Below are 17,165 nucleotides of genomic sequence, written 5' to 3'. Positions count from 1 at the left end.
CACAACACACGCATTAAAGCATGGCTGGGAAAATAAGAGGAGGGAAATGCTTTGGATAGGCAATTACTCCAGAAGCTACAGAACTGGAAATATATCAATTGAAATTAGTCTTTCCGTTAATGCGCTAATCCTACATAATTCATCAAATAGGTTACTAAAGATAGTTTGATACTTTAGGAAAGGTGACAGAAGCAGAGGGGAAACAAAAGAAGGGTATATGATTCAAGCTCTCTGAGAAATGAAAACTAAGCCCACAGATAGAAGCATAAAAAAGTAAACAATATATCTCTATTCAGATTTACTTATACAGGACAAAAACACATATTATTTAATACAATATGTGACTTCTTTGGACAAGGAAAAACTGATTAATTGTAAAACCAAAAAAAAATATGAATTTATATTTTAATTTATGTTATATGGTGCAGTCGAGGGTATGAATGATTTCAGTAAAACACATCTGATTGAAAGTATATGAATATTTTGTTCTTGGTTATTTCGAGTTTATTTTTTTTATAATTTTACCAATGCACACTCCATACCACTTGGTGGCGGTAATATACCATTTCGTTGTTTGAAAACCACTTAAAAATATCAAATAGAGGAAGAAGAACCACTCCGAACCAGGAAGTGCGTTGTCAAATACTCGGTTAGAGCAAAACAAATCAAGATTAGACTGTTGGGCAGCTGAAAATATTTTCCCTGTGACCAGCTGGAATATTAATCGTCTTAACATGGATGGTATGATGTATTTTAACAGCTGAATGGTCAATCTGAATTAACGTTGCCCCTGTTTTAAGCTATTCGACTCGACTAGTGACATATTGCTATTATTAGCTGGTTAGCTTGGGTGGGTGTTAGCTAGGTTAGCTGTCAGACCTGTTTTTGGTTTTCATCTTATTCGTTTGTCATAATATTGTTATAGCGAGACAGACTATTAATTTTACCTTTGCTTTGAAAAAACGTTTTGTTTTAATGCTAAATGTTGTCATAGAAAATAACTTTTATTTAAGGAATGTCACACTCCAAAATGTGATTGGAGTAGCTTCGACAAACTTAGCATTCAGACATCTGTCGTTTGCACTTGAACTAAAAAAACACGATAACTTATAATTAAACAATACAGTATCTTATTGCATTCGACGTAGAGATTGTTTTGTTTGTATAGTAGTAGAATTACTATGAAACAGTCAATACAATAGTATCAGTGTTTACATTTTACATACTCCATATTCCTAATTCTGTCTCTATTCGTGCCTCCACAGAAATGATCTTCAATTTAAGGGTATGTATCTATGAAACGTTTTATTTGTATCCGCTTGATGTAGCCTGTAAAACTGGATTGTTTGTTGATTTCCCTTGCATCTTTACGTTTGGTTCACAGTTCACTTCCAAGCAGCTTGAGAGGCTTGCTAAGAAGGCAGAGAAGGACTCTGAAAAGGAGCAGGCCAAGGTTAAGAAGGTGAGCACATGTGACGTTGAGCTGCATACCACATACTGTGATCTAAATGTCCCACAATGTTGTCCATCCCTCTGAAGCCAGTTTTGTTCCATGTCATACTCCTTCCTTTTTATCATACTCCTTCATCTTGATCATCTTTACTGTGACCTTTCTAATACAGGCAAAATGCAAATACATTATACAAAATAAAGCTAATCTTCATTTGGTCCTGGTATATAAGTGAGGGGAAATATGGATTAAATAGAAAACTGAAGGTGGGGGTTATTTTTAAAGGTTGTATTTAAAGTAGTCTAACCACCAGCACTCTTTCTGGTTCATGAACTGCTCTATGTTTAGTTCAGGTGAACCATAAATCCCTCAGTATTATCATATGTATTACAGAACATCTCCCAGCCATCTTTTGTCTTTCTTGTTTTTTTCTGTATTAGTTATGTAATGTGCCATGCATTCCGTGCACTTGGCCTGTAGAGGGTGATGATGATGTTTGGGTGTGGCTGTTTGGGGTTGTGCTCTTTTTTCCAGACACATGAAGTCATTCTATTTGCGGCACCAGAACTGCCTAATGGCAGCAAATTCTTGTCAAACAAGTCAAACACAAAACTATACACTTTATGAGAATATAGTGAATTAGATTACTTATATTGTTTGTAAAAAAAAACAAACTAAAAAAAAACAAAGCAGATTTAAGTTTTTACTATTACAACCAGTCAGTGGCTAAAAAAGAGAAACACTTTTTACTTAAGGTTTTTACTATATTCTTTCCGTTATCTCTCATAAGTTTAAGTTATAAAAAGAATTAGAACTATATTCTTCATTTTATACATTTTGTAGATGTGCTTGATTTAATTTGTCCTTTCTTTAAATGTCAAACTTATCTGTAAACATCTTTTAAGCGCTACCTTAATTTGTTTGCCTGAGCATACTAATTGAAACCCTTTTTTTAAACTTTTATTTATGAACATTTTCAATTGTAAGGGCCGTATGAAGATAAGAATCAAAACAAGCAAAAAGGAAAAACAAACCAAATGAGGTCATGGGTTGGATTACTCATGGGAACATTTTTTCTATTGGTGCAGTTTAGAAGTGCATCAGGAGCAGAGCTCAACACTAACTTTTAAAAGTTGGTTGCTCGGCTGCCATCCTGCTGAGCTGCCATGCATCAGGTATTAGTTGGATGTCATCTTTATACACCTTGTGGTTAAATTGAATAATATGCAGTAACACATCAGCTAAATAATGAAAGTGTGACATACAAAACCCACTGACAAATGCAGGACATTTTGGAAATGTATTTATTTTGGGGGGACTTTTTAGCTGTTTCCTGTCCTTATTTATTTTTATTGTTAAAAAGTATTTGTCAACCTTTGCAACAGTTTGCTTTTTGAGTAAGTTAGCAGTCAGGTAGCTGGTAAGGCTGCCGCTGCTGAGAGGGTTTAACGACCAGCAATATTACATATTTTGAGCTTCACTGTCTTCACTCTTGCTTTGTTTATAAAAAACAAAAAAAACATGCATACGTTCCCATCCGAGACCAGTGGATGAAAATATAATGAGCTGGTATATAGATAAACAGGCAAATAATAATGCAAAGATGAAAAAATGTTTATGTTTTTTGGGCTCCATGATTGAATGTTTTTTTTTTTATAGTTATAGATTATTTATATTCAGACTGATCAACGACAGTCAGTAGGTGGCAGCAAAACATTAGCATTAAGCAAAGAGCCTTCGTTGTATGCTGAAATGTACATGTCTCTGTTTCAATGATGGCATAATTTATTTTTAGAGGTTTGTTTTGGAGATTACAGAGAAGATATTCAGACTACTCCTCTTGTGGAACATTATCATTTCATCCATCGTCCAGTAATATTTCCCTTTTGACTCATGATAGTCTCCACTTCTCATATCCGGCCTAACAGCTCTCAAATGCATTTGAAATGAGGAGGAAGCAGCTGCTAATGCTGCTCTTTGTTTTTATGACTGTTGAAAGCATTGTGGTCGGTTTTATTACAGACTTCATGTGAGACACACTCTCTGTCTTTGAATCTATTCACATACTGTATTAAAACTACTTGTAAAGAAACAATGTAAATATATAACAAAAAAAAGTACAAATTATATTTTAAAGTTCCAAGACAACTGAAGCCTGATCAGTATAAGTGTATATGTATGTATAAGTAAAATCATTTGCATGTAAAGTGTCTGACTGCTAACATTGTCTTTGTTTCATCAACAGGCTTTGCAACAGAAAAATGTGGAAGTTGCCAGAGTCTATGCAGAGAACGCAATCCGGAAAAAAAATGAAGGTCTTAACTGGCTGCGCATGGCGTCTCGAGTGGACGCGGTGTCCTCTAAAGTCCAGACTGCCGTCACCATGAAGGCAGTAAGTTTCTGTTCAGTCAGCTCACTTATATGAGCTGCCTTACACAGTTTTACTATACCTTTTAAAATGTAGGATTATAAAGCCTCTGTTTCTGTAATACCGTAATACAGACCTTTCTTTCATCAGGTGTCCAAAAACATGGGCCAGGTGACCAAGGCCCTGGACAAAGCTCTGAAGTCAATGGACCTCCAAAAGATCTCTGCAGTCATGGATAAGTTTGAAACCCAAGTGGAGAGCCTCGACGTTCACACCTCAGTGAGTGGATGCAGATCATGTGCATTTCTTCTTGTATATTAAATAGTTTTTGAAAATTTCAACATGTTTAAATATTTTATAGTTAAATTACCGAAAAAAAATCATAAACCAGGTCTGAGAAAGTAGTCACTCTTCTGTCCTCTCCCTGTCTAATCCACCCTCTCTTTCCTTCACCAGGTGATGGACGACTCCATGAGCTCAGCGACTACACTGACCACGCCTCAGGACCAGGTGGATGACCTGATCCACCAGATAGCCGAAGAGAGCGGGCTGGAGGTGATGGACCAGCTCAGCCAGCTGCCTGCAGGAGCCACCTCAGTGGGTGCAGAGAGCTCACGGAGCCAGGACAAGGAGGAGCAGCTGTCTCGACGGTAAGGACCGGCGTCTGTAGATGATATGTGGCATCTGGTAACTACACAGTTACAGCTTACAAATAGACTCTGGCGTGTGTAGGGAGAAGGTTTCCTGAAGCAGGACATTAGAGTTCTCCTCTCTTCACTTGGTAAAACTGGTTTCATTCTATCGATTCAGACTAACAAGCAGCACATGAGCAGGAAATTATAATGAATCATAAGATCAGGAAATTAGATTACACAGCACAACCCCTACACACACACACACACACACACACACATAGCTGAAGGCAGACACACTGGGTCCTATCTTTAAACCAATGCAAAGCGATGCAGAGCGCGGCGCAACTGTCACTGCTTGTTTCTGACCAAAGCAGTCGCCCACCCGTGAGCCAACAGGTGTGTAGGCATTGCACGAGCTTGTACACATTCACTGTACGTGGGCACAGTGGAAAGATAGAAGTTAAATGAGCCTTAGTCCAACCTGAGCACAGTTTGTTAAAATTTCAGCATGTAAATAGCAATCTGCAGGCACACCTGGCTTTTAACGGTAATGGCAGTTGACACTGACTGGTTTAAAATCATTCAACAAGCAAAATGGGTTGGATACATCATGCATGGATAGCACCATCATAGCACTTGCTATGCACGACAACCAATGTGCCAAAACCAAAAGTTTTCAGACTGAGATTATCTGCAGAGTGACAATACAAGTGGAAAAAGACTGATGTTCATAGGTTGAAATAATTGTTTAGTTTTTGGTTGACAGAATTTCCTCAGTGAAGGGAAAGCCCTGTTCCCGAGAGACGTTAGTTTGATCATTAATATTTTTGACAGGCTTTTTTCTTTGACTAAAAAGAAGTATTTGATGTGAGGTTAGATAAACATTCGCTGCTTCAGTGCTTCTCACATGTTCGAGGTTGATACTTCGCTCTCTTTTTTTTAATATTTAATATGTTTGGGATGGTGTTTGTGCCAAACAACAACAACTTCTCGCCATGGGCTCAAAGGGATTGTATTGCTTTTCCACTATTTGTTACACTTTTTAAAAAGAATGATAAAAATCATCAGATTGTTTCTTTAATCATTTTAATATCCGTGTTTAGCCCGGGAAGACTAGTTAAAAGGATTGTACTGCTGTAGATTTCAGTGAAATGCTTCTTTCTCTGCTGTGTTGTTGTGAAAGATTTTCTGACACAATCACAGGATATCTCTAGAAAATAGAAAAAGTAAACTGGGACAAGATTAGCTTTCACATGCCAACCTGCCAGTTGCTCATTAAGGAGGTGTTAAAATAAAGAGGTGATGTTGTTTCCTCATTATTGACAGGTTTCTGGCAGCAAACGTGTCGCTAGGCTCGAAGAGTTTGTTCTTGCTTCGTGTTGAAGCATCTTTAAGCTTTAAGATAACAAAAGTCTGGAGAAGCTTGCTGTAGATTTATCATTTTTTTGTGTGTTTTGTTGAAAAATAAGGTGCAAAGTGAAAATGTTTATATCTACAGGGAGAACTGTTTCTCCTTTTTAGCTTCACCAGTTCCCAGTTAGTGAGACATGGCTGTGTCCACATACTTAAAGGGGCATTACGTTATATTTTTTACATGTTTTGGTGTGAAAATGACTAATGACACATTTTGAAACTTGGTCTAGTAGACTGCTTTAGCTGGCAGCAGCAAGATGACTGCACTGTGTCCACTTAAAGTGCTTGTTTTTGCCACTAACAGCCTTAGATTGTTGATTTAAGTGTGAGACAACATTACAGAAGGATCCCTAGAGTCATAGACCTTTTTGGTCAAGAGTAAGATGCTTTCTGAAGACCAGAAATAGCTGTCAACATCACTCTCTTCAAAGCCACCAGACTCCATTGACAAAAACAGTAATTTTACCTCTCAGAACAGGAAGTTTCTGGTCGACTGCTGCTGCCAAAGGTTTTTTTTGTGTGTGTTACACTGTTTACATATTTTGGAAACACTAAAGACTCTCGTAACACAAACCTCCGATAGAGGAAAAAAGAGTTACTTCATATCACTGACAGATGGGTAATGTAGTTTAGTGCACCTTTTTAGGCTTACATCTCATTTCACAACAACTCCAAACAATTAAACTCTCCCTCTTCTTCTCACACGCTGCAGGTTGGCTGCTCTGCGGAACTGAGGGCTCCTCCAGGAGAGGTGACGGCCGCTTACAGCTGTGTGGAAGCAGACGGGCTTAATGATGGCAACACGAGCTGTGTGTGTTTCTATTGAACTGTTCCTACCGGCAGGACTTAATGAGCCTATTGATTACCATCCCCCTGCTCTATAAATACACACACTGGCCAGAAATACCACCTGAGAAGGCATGAATCGCTCTCTGGTTCACCTTCCCGTTTCGATCCATCTATTTCTCCTTCTATCTTCCCCTCTAATTCCCCAATGCATCTCATTTTACCTCTCCCTCTTCCTCCTTTTTCTTTTTTTATCCCCCTTCTCCGGCACATCCTCCACTCTCCGAATCTCCTGTCACACACTTTTGGATGTATGCTATGTACAAAAACGATCTTAAAACCTGTATAATGTACAATGATAATTATGTAAAAGTTTTAATACGCAGTTAGAGTGATTATAAGGCGCAGGGTGGGTTAAAGATGTATCTACATGTTGTTTCTAAGATTATTTGGGCTCCGTCAGTGTGAGGTGGATTGAATGGATTCTGTTGCTAGGAAGGAGACGCCAACATTTAATCCAAAAAGAAATTCTAGCTTGAGCTATTTAGGTAACACTACGGCTACATCCACACTACTATGTTTAATTTGAAAACACAGATCTTCTGCTATGTTTACGCCTAACATCCACACTACTCTGGCTAAGGCTTTTGAAGATGGTGCTGACCGTTTAAGAAACGATGTAGATACCCAAATACGCTTGCTGATGGGTTCTTACTGATTTGCCACGCTCCTATCATGTGACCCTTTTCAGGAAGAAAAATAAACATCGTGGCTGCCAGCAGTGGCTTACCAGCACTGCTGGCCTTGCCCGCTAAGCTAGCTGCTGTTGTGCAACTCCCATGGGTACCAGTGCCTGTTTGTGTTCCTGTTTACACCGAGATGAATGGTCATGTGATATGCATTTTCAGGCATGTTAGATTTTTGAAATTAAAATGTTGCAAAAACACTTGAAGATAAAATGAAATCATAGTAGTGTGGAGGTAGCCTAACAGAGTCTCCTTCCCTCATCAGATTCATCCATTAACTCCTGCTTCATGTTCTAACACTGTAAACATCAAAGGACAATCTTCTGTGTCTCGGTGTCAAAATGACTCGTTTGGTGTTCTACTTTATGTTGAACCTGGTTTGTTGTTGTTTTTTTCTCCTGCCTATATTCATATTTTCTTTTTGCTTTGAATGCCTTATTTGGGATGAAGGTGATTGCATAGGTGCTTGCCTCCTCAGTGCCTGAAGGATTGTAGCTTAAAAGGTGAACAGCAGCAAACTGAAACTCCACACACATCCATCAGTCAGATTCACAACAAGGAATTTTCCGATCCGCTTCCATCCAGACGAGCTCGAGCTGTTTTGGTCTCGGTCTTTGCCAGCGTCACTTCGACACTGACTGTGATGAGTGTGAGCTCCGGTTGCCGACATTGTCAAAGGTGGATATCATTATCATTATATTATATTTTCTCTTTGAGTTTGTATAGTGTGCTGTTTGATCTCTTTATGGTGTTTGATTTAAAGTGTCTGAAGCTCTCCCACACCAACACTGAAACCTCACACGGATGTTTTGAAACTCAAGTCTAAAAATAGAGTAATCTCGTGTCTCGGCCCCGTCAGGAGAAGACATTAATGTATCTATAGCAGGGATGCTCATGCTGGACCTTTTTTTAACATGACAAGAGTGTACTGCTGCCCTTATTTTGCCTTGTAAACCACCTACTTGCTTGGGATTTCCATTTGTAATATTTCAGGTAAATGCAGAGGATGTGGTTTGCATTCAGAGCAGCTTATGTTAAAGAGAAAAGAACCAAAATGTATATTGGCGACCGCATGAGTTGACAGAAAACTGGTTCCTTTTTAGGTCTTGTTTTTTTTATATCATCGTCTGTGTTGAGTTTACTGTTTGACTGGTCTTGATGCTTCCTTCATTGAGCTGTCGATGTAGAAGGCAGCCAGGCTGTTGTTACACATCCACCTGTGACGGAGCAGCTTCACCCTCTGACAATGTTTTCAGTTTTTTCTGCCATTTTAATTACACGGAGGGTTTATTTATACACGAAGTTCAGCAGAACTTTGCAGCACTTTTGTTTTGTATATTTCTCTTGTGAAAATAAAATCTTGCCCTCTGACGCATTCAACTTAAGTGGTTTGTGAGTTAAGTGCAGGCAGACTTAAATAGATGTGTGAGCTGTGTATATACTAGTATGATGTGTTCGATCAAATGTCAAGCAACAGAAGATTCGGGCCGCTGGTGTAGCTCAGTTGGTAGAGCAGGCGCCCCACGAACGGAGGCTACAGTCCTCGATGCACCGATCGCAGACTGAACTGCCGGTCTGCTGGTCATTTGGTGCATGTCATCCCCCACTCTCTCCTACCAACATTCCCTGTCTCTCTTCAGCTATGCTATCAAAAAATGCAAAAGCCAAAAAATAGTATCTTTAAAAATGAGGGCAGCAGTAGATTCTCCAAATGCATGAAGGCAAAGGTGTAACATCTTCCCACATCAGCGTGGACACAAACATCACCTTATGAGGTCAACTTATTCACTTATATTTGTACATTAGTACATCTCATATACTTCCACATTATACTTCCTTTAATAGATTTAATTATTCAATACATTTCATTAAGAAGTAATTGTTGTAATTTATATTCTGTTTATATATTAATTTGTTAATCTCTAAGTAAACACAAAATAAAAAGTAGGGCACTTTATGATATTTTAATGGCCAAGAGAAAGGAATTGAGGGAAGATGTTTTTATATTTTATTCATGAATTATTTTTATGATTCCTTCTCTTTATTGCCGAATTCCGATTAGCTCTTTAATAATGAATTTTGGTGCTATTTTGATGGAAGCACAGTTGAAAGTTTTACTACGTGGACATCTTAAACTCCAAGTTGACCTAAATGTCACGTATAAAGCATTGATGGAAGTTGGGTTAACTTTATTGCTCCTCTGGTTCCTCTGGTGAACTGTTAGTTCAAACATGCCACAAAATTACTTAAATATATGCACACAAAACAAAACTCAATTAGAGTTGATTAGACTCTTGAACGTTGACTACTTTTGAGGCAAGAAGGAACAGCCGTAATTTAAAGAAAATGAAGGGAACATTTATTTATTTATTTTTTTATAATTAAGTGGATTAAACACCCCTCTAGCCAGGTTCGTGTTTGACTGGGAGACGTTGGCCTCCTGTCCCCAGTGTTTATAAAACCCTGGCTCCGGCCCTGTTTCTGCCGCACTGCCAGTCCATCTAGCAGAGGATAACTTTGTGTGGACTGGTGCTTCATTGGCATTTCAGGACAAAGCTTTTGGATTAGTCATCATAGCTGCTTATGATCTCATTTGCAACACAACACAAGGCTGATCATAACTGCTGCTCTCAGTTCATGAATATTCACACTGATGCTGTTTGTTCACACACAAAGGCAAACACAGGCGGCTGTGCTCTCAGGGTAAACAGTTCAAACTGCAGCATCAACAACAAATATTCCTGTAATATCTCACTAAAGCCTTTTCTGGGAAAAGTGTCAAGATGAGCAAGTGATGTGAAACTGAGAGGCTGTTTTTGGATCCTTTTCACTCTTTCTCTGTCCCTCTCTCCTTCCCTGTTTATGAAATAAGTCATGAGGTAAATTATCATACCTTCAGTAAGTAATTAGACAGATGGGGGAGGGGAGAAGCGCAGGCAGGCAGGCAGGCAGGCAGGATATGTGCGTGCCCAGCAGCCCCATAACCACTGGCTGTCGTTTCATTAAATGTCAAAGAGGAGGCCAGAGCGATCACCCAGCAGGTTGTCTTGGCGTGCACTGAGTGTTTCCACTGTGGACTCCCCCGCCTTTTCTCTCTATGGAAACCTTGACTTAGCCATGCTGACAGAAGGAGGCCGCACAACTCATGATAACACAATAGATGATGAACAAGCCGTCCCAGGGCTGACTTTAAAACAGTGAGTGGAGTGGTGGGTGGCCTGGGTGGTGTTCTCACTGGAAAATACTGACCCGGTGACCTCGCTGACCCTAGGCTAAAAAAAAAAACCCCATCATGTTATGAAATAAAAATGGCTTTTAAATATGTGAGTGACTCCCAGCAGGAGCCTGTTACTATAAAAAGAGATGCTCACAGGGTTATGCTGACAGAATGGGAGTTCCCCTTTAAAGCTACATTCCCTATCACGGCAGCAGTGTCAGGTTTCCCCGTTGTGTCTGCTGTTTTATGTACGACAAATAAGCTATAGCCTACTTGGCAGCCAGTGTGTAACTGGAAACTGCTCAGGGAGTGAGGAGTGTGAGCATAATGGATCAGTGTCACAAGATACTACATGGATCTGAGGACAGGAAACAGAAACTTACAGTGAAAGTATAGATTAAGTGGGCAATAGGGAGGACTATTTACATATTTGCAGAAGACAATAGGAGAGGAAGTGAGAGATGAGCTAGAACCAGTATCATCACCAACACCAAACATCCCTCTGGTCTGCATGACTTTAACAAGCTTTACTATTAGCTAAATAAAGACTTTATTATGATCGCAATTCCGCCATTTTACTTGCAGGAAAGAAAATTAAATGCATGTCACCCTGTGTGTGAGATGGGTAATCCCTGTCTGCCCCCCTACCCCCGCCCCGGCGGATAGAAATCACCGTGTTCCCTCTACCATGTGACCGCCCCTGCTCATTGGCTGAGAGACGGGGAGAGTGTACAGTTTGTGCTGCTCCGATTGGATTAATGAAGGGTTACGTCAAGGTAGTCATAGTTACCCAGAGGGAGACAGGAAGTAATAGGGGTTTCTGCTAAAATAAGCGAATACATATATTTATCATTAATCAGTAAACGGATATTTTTGAAAAACAATATTCATATAAACAAAATAGCAATGATCCACTTGTGTTAATTGTTCAAGAAAAAAATGTAAATGATAGAAAAGTGACCTGACACAGATGTAGGCCCACTGTTCATGAATTTAGAAATATCCAATACAAAACTGAAAAAAATAAACGATGAGGGAAATCTCTCTTTTCTACGTGTGTCTATCTATTGTCCTAGGTGGTGGGCTGAAGCATAGGCAACAACTTAATTTTAGTATAACCCAAGATGTATTTTACGTACATTAAATTATTTTTTTCAATCGTTTCAATTCATTCATTTTGACTTAAATATTCCTAGCATTGATGCAAAATGCATTTTTACTTTCAAAATATCGTTTATATCTCAGAATTCCCGGTATTTGAGAATTCACTCAAATAACCTATGTGGAAAATGTTCATACTATTGTGGAATTACATTCACATTTTTAAGTTTAATATAGTCCCCTACAATCTTCCATACAGCTGACATTCAGTCCAACCTAGGGTTTTGGGAGCCTCTCGGAGTCTGGGTTGGGATATTGTTGCTAGATTTACTCAGTGAATCCAGTTTAATCCTACCAAACTCCTCAGTTGAACAGGAGCTTTTATTTTGGCATTTCAAGAACGGAAGTCTGACTTTTAATCAAGCTAGCTTAACCGTCACGGCTGTGAGCAGCAAGTAATCGGCAGCTGAGCTACGATGCTCTCAGTTTCCATCAACCGGGGAGATATTAAAATTAGAAGAGCAGAAAAGGTTTTAGTTTTCCGAGACGGACATCTTAGTATCGAGTAGACGCGGGGGAAACCACGAGAGACCTGTGGGAGTGTGTTTCCTGTGTTTCGGGGGCTGCTGCTGTTTAGCTGGGCTTGGACAGGACAGGGCGGGGTGATGTTTAGGTTCCGGTATAAAGGCAGCGAGAAAATGGGAATCAGACGAGATGTGGAGCCGGCCGCCGACGCTGTCGTTTTTTACCGGAGACTAGAATGAGAAGTTTACCGTCCTGGTGTAACAGGGCGGCGGTGTAACCGTCTGGGGAGGCCGCTGGCGGGGGAGATTGGTGTCTCTGCGGCGCCACTTCGCCCCCTGTCCGTCAATAAGATGAGGACGCTATTTACATTCTGTTGTCTCTTCCTTATTACTGGCGGAGAGAACCGGGCGTGGGCGACCGGAAACCTGACAGTCGACGGCAGCAACGACACCAACCTGACGGCCGACAGCAGCAGCAGGTATATCAGAATCGGAGACGGTTCATCGCAGGAATTTGAGTTTCCTGAAAACACCAACGGCGTGATTGTAATCTCCAGCCGGTACCGGAGCTCCGCGGCCAGCAGAAAGGGCCGCCAGAGCTGGAAGCAGACTGTGAAAGTCCGCTCCCTGGACCCGGAGGTCCTCTCAATCCTTAATGTGACAGATAGCGGCCACGCAGGACCAGCCAGGAGTTACATTATCAGCATCCGCTCCGGGTTCCCGGGCAGGGCTCAGCTGCAAATCCAGCTTCTGGACCTGGACCAGGATTCGGTCCCTGTTCTGATCGAGGAGAGGACAGATTATTCCATCAGAGTGGCGCCTGGGAGTGATGACCCGGCCACCCGACTCATCCAGTCGGGTGGCCTGTCCCATTTCTCTGAGAACCCTGTGCTGTTTGCCTTGCTGCCCCTAATCTTTGTCAACAAGTGTGCCTTTGGGTGCAAGGTGGAGGTGGAGGTGCTGCGAGGTCTCCTCAAGAGCCCTGTGCCTCTGCTCCTAGGGGTGCTGGGTCAATTCTTGGTGATGCCATTATATGCCTACTGTGTATCCAGGCTGGCTGCACTGCCCAAAGCGCTCTCGCTGGGTCTGGTCATCACCTGTTCCGCCCCAGGAGGAGGTGGGGGTTACCTGTACAGCCTGCTGCTGGGTGGAGACGTCACCCTGGCCATCTCCATGACCCTGGTGTCCACTGTGGTGGCAGCAGCAGCCATGCCTCTGTCATCAGCTCTGTACGGGTGGCTGCTGGGGGTGCATGCCGCCCTGCACGTACCCTTTGTAAAGATCCTGGGCACCCTCCTCTTCATCGCCATCCCCATCTCACTGGGCATGCTGGTGAAGCTGCGGCTGCCTGCCCTCACTAGCGTCCTCCTGAAGCTCATACGACCATTCAGCCTGGTGCTCATCGTAGGCGGAATCTTCATGGCTTACCAAATGGGCGCCTCCATCCTGGCCAACGTCCAGCCGCAGATCGTGGCTGTCGGGGTGACAGTGCCTTTGCTGGGGCTGGTGGTTGGAGCCGTCCTGGCCAAACTGGCAGGCCTGCCCCCACCTCAGAGGAAGACAGTCAGCATCGAGGTGGGGGTCCAGAACAGCCTGCTGGCACTCGCCGTCATGCAGCTTTCTTTCCGAAGGGAGGAGGCGGACTTTGCGTCCCAGGCGCCCTTCATCGTGGCCCTCAGCAGCACCTCGGAGATGCTGCTCATCGTCCTGGGGTACTTTGCCCAGCGGAAGTTGTGTGGTTCTGCCGTCCCCACGAGTGACGCCTGATTGTAGCCGCAGTCCTTTTATCTGAACTTTTTTCAAGAATGAACCCTTTCAAACCTGTGGAAGTTTGGTGTCCCACAGTCTGGGCTACACAAAGCCCAACAATCACCGACCCATTCCTCACTGTTGTGGTGCGCAGGACAGTGAATGGACTTTTTTGTGTTTTGTCGTTGTTTTCGTATTTTTCATGAAAACCAAAGGCCTTTTACCCCTCTGAGACCTTTTTTGTGTTTATTTTACAATATGTACTTTTTAAAATCAGATTATACTGTGAGGTACGTAATGTAAATATTCCTAAGCAGAGAAATACCTATAAAACAAAAGATATTTTTGTACCAGATTACTTTTTGTAATCAAAAAGCAAAGATTGATTTGCATCATGTTTACAAGAGGTCCATGTGTCTTAGCCTGGGGAGAGTTTTTGGGGTTAAGTGGAATCGTTTGTGAATCAAACAGGAACATGATGATGGTGTTTTGAAAGTATTTGCTACTGATTGTGTTTCCTGGATCTGCGAATCCATGTACTTGAATATCGGAGAGGAGAGGTGAAGAAAAAGTAAATAAAAACATTGTCAAAGCAGACTTCAGTTTGTCAGCAGTGTGTGTGCAGAGAAACATGTTGAACAGGTCACTGTAGCTGCAGAACCAACAGGCAAAACTGCAGCCTTGCTGTGCTTTATCAGAATACCAACACGTGGCTGCGTGAACAAGGTGAAAGGTTGGCTTCACTTTTCACAGGGGATAGAACAAGTGATTGTTCAGTGTTATGCATATGAAAGGAAAAGCTTCACAGTATGTGTTGAAATTCTCGTGGTATATTTTGTCTTATCAAAAATCTGATATTTTTGGATTAAAGCTACATCTATCAGTTTAATGTTTATATTGAACATATGTGTAACACCTCATGTCTTTCAAAGCCCATGAAACAGCATTGGAGGTGAATGGAATTTACTTCAGTGCTGTTATTGTCTTCCTGGACAATGTGTGGTTGTTTCTTTAAATAATCCACAGAACACATTGTTAACACGTTTCCAGGGGTCTATTTCTTTTATGCTCTGGATGATACAGATCACTGAAAACATGTTGCGGGAGAGTTTTTACAAATATATTTTTTGTACTGCCTCAAGCAACACAAAGACATTGTTTGGGTTAGTGGCATGAATGTAAATGTCAGACATGTGAAAACCTGTCAGACCTGTATTGTTTATTCATTTGTTTAGAGGACTATGTACGAACACATAAATGTCCAACAAGACAAAATGTGCTTTGTTTAAGATTTAAATATTCGCAAAATTTAATCTGTAGTTCATGGTTTAACAAAAAACAAATCTAAATCTAAAAACTATGTACTAGTAGTGGTAAATGAGAAAATATGTGTACACAGTGTTTAAACAAGAAACATACTCAAGGGAAATTGAACACAGGAACCAAAGAGAGTCGATTAAATGAAGCCCAGAAAGGGAAAGATTTTGAAAAAAGTACATGAAGAAACCTTCAGTTTAGTAACTTATTTTACCAGAGGACAAGGTCCAGGTTTTATCAGTTTACTCTTGTAAAGCAGAATGTGTTGCGGTGAACTATTGACAGCAGGTTCAAAAATCAGAATATGCCCCCACTGTTCACAATCAGGACAAGAAGCTAAACTTCCCACCCTCAGAAACCACAGCCCACAGCTCCAGTGAATGAAGGGGGAAGGTTTGATTTCCAGGTATAGAGACTGCATTTCCTGTTTACGTGTCGGGCAGCAGACTTCTCTGTCCTTCCTGTCCTGTTTCATTAACAGGTTTTCTGAGGGAGTTTAGTGGCGAAGAACAAGAGGGTTGAGACGAGCTGTTTTGGCTCTGTAGATTTGCCTGAGCTCTCAGGAATGTAGCACAGCTGTAAAGCCTCCAGGCTGAGCTGAAGCTGCTGCTTCTCAGTCGGCGCTGGTGTGTTTCTACTCCTGTGGTCGACTCGCAGAGGAGGGGAAGTCCACGTCTTCAGTTGTGTTTCTAAAAAGAGAAAAAAAACTAACAAGAACGACATGATCTCTCTGTGTCATGACCGCTCCCCTCTTTGTCATATGTTAAAACACGTCACCTTTTAGTTGGTCTGATTGAATTACCATTGATTTTTTGTCACTAGAAGCATAATGGACAGAGCCTGTCCCTGACCTACATCAGTTAAACTGTAACCTAATACAACAATGCAATGATTGGAAACTGAGTACACAACATGGGATAAGATCAGTTTTCTTTTTATATCTATGTTTTTTTATGTTAAAGCAGGAGACAGAAGCAAAGGTGCAGAAAATATTATTTTTCTAGTCCCACAGTACAAAATGACCCAAATGCTTATGCATATGCAGGGATTGCTTAAAGAGTTGTTTTGTGACCTGCAATCATAACATCAAAGTTTTCATGTGATCACAGTGACATCATCATGTGTTCATCATGACACCTCCTTCTCTAACTTTATTACAGACTCACAGGAAATCCTGCTGAGGTCCAGAACCGGTCAGTCCTTAATCAAAACTTTGCCCTGCAGTGACAGAGGCTTGCTTATGATTCAGAGCTGCCACTGTAAGTGAACGTGTGTGTCGGTGTGTGTGTGTGTGTGTCCTCAGGTGTCACTGTGTGTTTTTCTTCATGGAGGCTGAGAGGTGATGACGCCTTGCCTTGCTGGTAGGTTTGCACTCAGCGCCGTTTGCACATCAGCACTCCTGTTTATGCTACTATCCTGCACATTAGTGGCACAATAGGAGGAGAGAGCTCTTAAAAATTTATGAGGACACATTGCATTAAGTTTTCATGAGTTCCTCTCACCAGCTCCCATGAGACAGTTTTCCTGCTGCCTGCCGCAATGAAGCCGGGAAATCCAGAAAACACATGAGTGGGGAGAAGGACGCTGTATGCACACTGAGAGAAACTATCCAACACACCAAGGACAAGATGGAGCATGCAGCCGCACAGTCATGGCTACTCTGTGGGGTTTGGCAAGGTGTGGGGCTCACAATGCAACACTTGAACTGAGTCAACATCTTATTTTTTATAACAATGTTATTTTTCACAGTTTTTAATCTTTCACATTACACAAAGGTTTGAGAAAACACCCCTCGGAAGTTACCACATGACATAAAACAACCCTTTAGGCCTTCAAAACAAGGTCAGACCTCTATTATG

At 41.4% G+C, this 17,165-nt stretch overlaps 2 protein-coding genes across 2 annotated transcripts; both read left to right on the top strand.

Annotated features, from left to right (window-relative positions):
• Positions 1 to 629: 629 nt before the first annotated feature.
• On the top strand, positions 630 to 7,598 carry chmp1a (charged multivesicular body protein 1A). The gene is made up of 7 exons (XM_069686233.1): positions 630 to 741; positions 1,266 to 1,285; positions 1,385 to 1,462; positions 3,696 to 3,842; positions 3,969 to 4,097; positions 4,275 to 4,468; positions 6,579 to 7,598. Exons 1-7 carry the CDS (start codon positions 735 to 737, stop codon positions 6,598 to 6,600), a joined length of 597 nt encoding a protein of 198 aa, XP_069542334.1. The 5' UTR covers positions 630 to 734; the 3' UTR covers positions 6,601 to 7,598.
• A 4,557-nt stretch (positions 7,599 to 12,155) lies between these two features.
• slc10a3 (solute carrier family 10 member 3) lies at positions 12,156 to 14,580 on the top strand. Its single transcript, XM_069686232.1, has one exon. The coding sequence runs from the start codon at positions 12,592 to 12,594 to the stop codon at positions 14,005 to 14,007; it is 1,416 nt and encodes a 471-aa protein (XP_069542333.1). The 5' UTR covers positions 12,156 to 12,591; the 3' UTR covers positions 14,008 to 14,580.
• Positions 14,581 to 17,165: the final 2,585 nt, after the last annotated feature.

This window comes from Semicossyphus pulcher, unplaced genomic scaffold, assembly GCF_022749685.1.
Source record: "Semicossyphus pulcher isolate SPU_LCO1_2020_fin unplaced genomic scaffold, fSemPul1.0.p SCAF_8, whole genome shotgun sequence".
Lineage (NCBI taxonomy): Eukaryota > Metazoa > Chordata > Actinopteri > Labriformes > Labridae > Semicossyphus > Semicossyphus pulcher.
The sequence above is the reverse complement of the archived record's forward strand: the minus strand, read 5'-3'. Positions and strand labels throughout refer to the sequence as shown.

Excerpts from the sequence above, each read along its gene's own strand:
- slc10a3 (XM_069686232.1), top strand. The coding sequence starts at position 12,592 with ATGAGGACGCTATTTACATTCTGTTGTCTCTTCCTTATTACTGGCGGA.
- chmp1a (XM_069686233.1), top strand. Across the intron at positions 1,286-1,384 it reads AAATGATCTTCAATTTAAGG|TTCACTTCCAAGCAGCTTGA; the intron begins GTATGTATCTAT and ends TTTGGTTCACAG. Across the intron at positions 3,843-3,968 it reads CTGCCGTCACCATGAAGGCA|GTGTCCAAAAACATGGGCCA; the intron begins GTAAGTTTCTGT and ends TTCTTTCATCAG.